Genomic DNA, 5123 nt, shown 5'->3' on the forward strand with positions numbered 1-5123 from the left:
CTACGTCAAGATCAAGATCAAGATCATTATCGAGAAGAACTTTATGCTGAGGGTTAGACTCACTGATGTGTTCACATCTCTGTCTCAACCTGTGATGGACTGAATTTCAAGTTTTTGAGTAATACAGCATAAGTTATAATAATTGATTAATCTAAGTTCTTACACATAATTTACTGTTTCTGTGTTGTAATCATAACACGTTAAAAGAAATAAATGGAGCAGCAGTTGTGTGAGAATCTTTTTTTTCTCTTGTTTGCCTACAAACCACAACATCCTGTTCAGAGAACCACCTACAGCTCAACATGAACTTCACCACACACTCAACTGATTTTTCCATCAAACTGAAACCACTTTCTTTTGGTGGTTCTTGAGATAAAGTAAGATATGATGAGACTTCACTGACCCACCGGGGAAATGAAGGTGTCACAGTGACAGTGCAAAAATACAAATTAGAAACAACATAAATGGGTAAATATTCTTTTTATAAATGATTTGATGAGATATACTGTTCATGTAATGATAGGAGAAGTTGTCCTCTTTACTTTATGTGCATGAAGATGACCGAGATGTCTCACATGGATTCCAGCTCGGTTGATGGTTGTTGTTTTTCTACCTCCACGTTTCTGTCCTTCATAGAAACTCCTCATCCTGAGGTTGTTGCCGCAAACATGTCAAACATGTCATAATGACATGACAGAATAGATTTATTCCGACTGGAGAGAAACCAGCACATCAAGAGTCTACATGGTTATAAAGAGTCCATATTTTGTCAAACTGGTAACACACTGTTTGAATAACAATAGAAAAAGCATTGTGTCTAACCCTATTAGCACAGGACTAGTTTTACCTGGGGGCCTCCAGTAATTTGTGATGATGTCAGAGGTCGTCTGTGATCTTAAGCCCATGTGAATTGGCCACGTCTGTTATTTGTGAATGTAAAAATTAATATTTCCGGTAACACAGCCTCTCGACACTTAAGTTGAACGATGTGCTACTTATGTACTTATACTGTATTTTATTTTTATCTTTCTTTTTACTTGAGGTTCTCAAGAGTGTTGTTTATGTTGCTGAAGAGGCCTCTGGGCCTTATGTATGTGTTTTCTCTCAGGCTGCACCTTTCCCACCTCCCCTCCCCTGGTGCAAGACCACAGGTGAAACCACTCTCAATCAAGGCCTGCGGTAGGACAAGAGTTGGTGAAGAACAGCAGAAGTCTTGGCCAGTGGGTCAAGCGACCAGCCAGCCAGCCAGCCAGCCAGTTAGCCAGTCAGCCAGTCAGCCAGCCAGCCAGCCAGCCAGCCAGCCAGCCAGCCAGCCAGTCGATCCTACCTAGTTTATAATAGTTTTATCAGCTCCAGTTTTGTGTGAGCCTACCTTAATTTGCTCTAGGTTTTTGGTAAGACAACTTAAGTTTGACGACTTTGTCATCCGCTCATAATGAGTTGGCTTTAATTTGTGATGAGCTTCCATTGTGGAGGGCTCGCTGTGAGCTACTTTTTTTCTTCTCGTATTTTGTAATTAAATTCATTGTTTTTGGTATTCAGTTCTCCCCTCCTTCTTTTGCCTGGTTCTGTTTTATTTTGTTACTACCCTCATCCACTGGATTCCACCTGGGGACCCTAACATATGTGCAACTAAGCTACTGTGACGAGGCATTTTCCCTTGTGATTGAATAAAGTCTAAGTCAGAGCTAAAGCTTGGTCAGAAATGGTTCTTTGAAACGGATAACGACCAAATGGACTTTGTTGACTCGGTTCTACCAGTTCTGCTGTTTAGGATGTTGATGCAGTTTGATCAGTCCAAAGGCAATGCTACCAAACACAAAGTGGATGCAAAGAGCTGCGTTTCCAGGTTTAAATAGGAAACTTGCTTGAACTAGAAACTGGTTCCACTAATGTCCATTAACAGCTGGATAGTCAGTGAGATGACCCATGCCAATGTCAGTGAGAGGCTCTGGTCTCAAACTGTGACTGGGGTTGAAAGTTCTTGTAGACAGAAGTTAAGACTGGATTGTAAATGGTGGATTATATCTCAGTCCACCTCCTCTGTTAATAGATGGTTCCAATCTGACATAGATGGCTTCTTTTACTCCTCTCTCAAACCATCTGTCTTCTCTGGCTAAGAATTTGACGTTGCAATCTTCAAAAGAATGTCCTTTGAAGGGCGTTTTGGATTATCATGACCTGGATGACTGAGAACCTTCACACACAATAAAAGATGTAAATAAATGGGTGTTTTTAAGGTTATTCTCATGAAGTATTCATCCCGTCCCAAAAACACACAAGACAGTGCAAATGTATTCTCTGCAGGTGCATGAAAACCCTATAGTCCTTCACACGCTATAGTTGAAACCACATTTACCTTGAAGTGACACACTTTCACATGTACTTATATGCCCACCTTCACAGCTACATGCGCTGCAGTCAACCTGACACATGCACTTCACTGGAGAACCCTCAGTCTGTAGATTGATCCACCACGATGAAGATGATTCTGACTCTCACTCTTATTGGGATGCTCTTCAGCACAAGTAAGTTGAAATTCAAAGCTTTTACAGTATGTTCTGCTAAATAGATTTTAACTTAAGACAGAAGTTCAGTCATTTCACAAAAAAATTAGGAAATAAATATTTTTTTCTTTTTTGACCAAAGGCTGAGTAACAACATCATTCTAACAAAATGATAATCAACACTGTTCATTAGTTTGAACTCGATATAAAGTTGGACTTACGTGAGACCTTGTAAGAGTAATCTCAGTCACTTATACTTTATTCATTACTGTGTTTCTTTTTCTTCTTGGCAGCCGAAGGTCTTCTGTGTTACGTGACAGATGATGAAGACAACACAAAAATAGGTTATTGCGGCTATGGTGATGTGTGCGCAACTGTTGCCAATCGAGGTAGAAATCACACAAAGGCAGTCACTTACTTTGTAATTTTCAAGTGAGGTTTCTTCTGTTTGTGCTTCTTTACATTGACACAGTTGTGCTCAGTTGTCATTTCAGGTGAAGCTGTGAAGGAAAGTGTGACTAAAACCTGCATGAGCCCATTTTTCTGCAAAGAAAGGACATTCAAAGTTGGCTCATTCATTTCTGCTTCATCTACTCACTGCTGCAGTACTCCTCTCTGCAACAATCACGATGTACCTTGTGAGTATTACACAGAATTAAACTTGACAGCATTTGAAAATACTTTTTAGTCTTAGTAGCATTTTAGTAATGTTTGATTTCCATAATTTTAATTGATGAAAATTTATTGCATTTTTATCAACTTTTGTAACAATATTAATTGTGGCAACTAGTACACATTTTTCTCACTTAAAACCAATTTAGTGAAGTTACTTTTTACCGACAACACCACTCTAGGGACTTTCACCCAAAGAATAAGTCTCACCAGGTTCAGCAATTAGCTTCTCAGAGGGTTTCCATAACAAACATGCACGTCTCAAATACAGTCACAAAGTCACAGATTTATTTTTAGAACTGAAGTAAACATATATCCCTTTCCATTAACACCTCAACCCAAGTAAACAAATCTAAAACTTTAATCTGCTCTTGTTGTTTACTGTGCTCTCCTTCTCTGTTGACCTGTTTCCCACTGACGTGAATGTGTCATACGAGTCTTTGGTTTTGCTTCAGACCCCGATGTGACCACAGAAAATGACATGCAGTGCATCAGCTGCAGCGGACCCCTGGATACTGAATGTCAGCCAATACAGTGTGTGGGCACACAGGACCATTGCTTTGAGTCATATAGTGAGTCTCTGTGCCTTCATTTGCTTCTTGTGTGAATTAATCCATTCAAAACTAAATAGTAGGTTCATTATTTTTTCTATCCACAGCGAAGGACGCCAATCATCTAAGAGGCTGTGCATCTGCAGGATTTTGTCAACCTCTTTTTCAGTTACGCCTTGCCCGTTTAAATAGCGCATCAAAATGTTGCACAACCAGCTTCTGTAATTTAGGCTGGAACAACAAACGGAGGGATGATACAGAAGTTGTCACTGATCCCCCAGACTGTGGATCTGCAGGAGGCTGTGATGATCTTCATCAGGCTGACCCTGTTGATGAGCCCAGTGAAACAAGATGTTCTGGATCTGGCCTGTGTAATTCAGTCCAGGACGACGAACCGAGCGATGATACAGAGGTTGTCACTGAGAGGTTGTCTCACTCTGCCTATGTTGATCAGTCCAGCAACACAAATTCAGCCCGGAAGTTCAAACTGAGCGTCGTCCCATTGCTGCTTGGTCTCGTTGTTGTGTATTAGAACCACGGCTACAGTGAGGAACGGAGCTGAGAGGTGAAATGAAAAGCAAATTCATTTACAGAACTTAGACTCAACCAGATATTACAAATATCGGATGTATAATGTGTGTAAGCCGTGTGCATGTGTCTTTTAAATATACTAATTTTACAAAAAAAAAAGCGTCAATATAAATGCTCTCAGACTGCAACACAAGAAGTCTACTGCTTATCTAAAACATGTACAACTTTTGGAAGTAATTCTTCTCAAATTAAAGCTATATTTTAGAGAATGCTAGAATCCATCAGCTCATGTGGAGAAGCTGCTCTACTTTTGAGATAAATTCAGATGTCTTTATTCTGACATCGTCAAAGTTCTGTGTTGGTCTTTTACATTTTTTTTTTATGTCTGTCCTTGATCAATCCCTGAAAATTACTTGTACTCTTAATGCTACATAGCTTGTGAAGTTCCATCAACATCTGGGTCACATATGCACAGTAGCTCTTGGCTTAATAAAACCTTTATCTGTGGATCTGTGGAGTTTCTGTTGGTAGTGGTTATTTCAACCTGCTAAAAGTCTCATTGAGATTAGTTCACTGACACATGAGTCAGTATGAACAGAAACAGACTTAGCCAGGCTCATTATGACATTTCAGTTCCAGCCCTCGGGCCTCTTTTATCGTGAGTCTTACAAAACAACAGAAAGTATGCATGCACATAGATAAAATACAATTTGTATTAAAACACTAGTTTAAACATATGTGTGGGTTCCTTGAGGCTAAATAGATTTACTTGTTAAAAATCTTGGTGTTTTAAAACTTGCTTTTTTTGTTGCAGTGCATAAACCACTTCCTGACTGGTTATCCCCCTAAAAGCTGTGAACAA

The 5123-nt window shown here is 39.6% G+C and overlaps 1 protein-coding gene across 1 annotated transcript; it reads left to right on the forward strand.

Annotated features, from left to right (window-relative positions):
• Nucleotides 1–1276: 1276 nt before the first annotated feature.
• On the forward strand, nucleotides 1277–4770 carry LOC125009578. The gene is made up of 6 exons (XM_047587645.1): nucleotides 1277–1394; nucleotides 2407–2528; nucleotides 2801–2896; nucleotides 2990–3145; nucleotides 3635–3751; nucleotides 3838–4770. The coding sequence occupies exons 2-6, from the start codon at nucleotides 2480–2482 to the stop codon at nucleotides 4260–4262; spliced, it is 843 nt and encodes a 280-aa protein (XP_047443601.1). The 5' UTR covers nucleotides 1277–1394; nucleotides 2407–2479; the 3' UTR covers nucleotides 4263–4770.
• The last annotated feature ends 353 nt before the right edge of the window (nucleotides 4771–5123 follow it).

This window comes from Mugil cephalus, chromosome 6 (assembly GCF_022458985.1).
Source record: "Mugil cephalus isolate CIBA_MC_2020 chromosome 6, CIBA_Mcephalus_1.1, whole genome shotgun sequence".
NCBI lineage: Eukaryota > Metazoa > Chordata > Actinopteri > Mugiliformes > Mugilidae > Mugil > Mugil cephalus.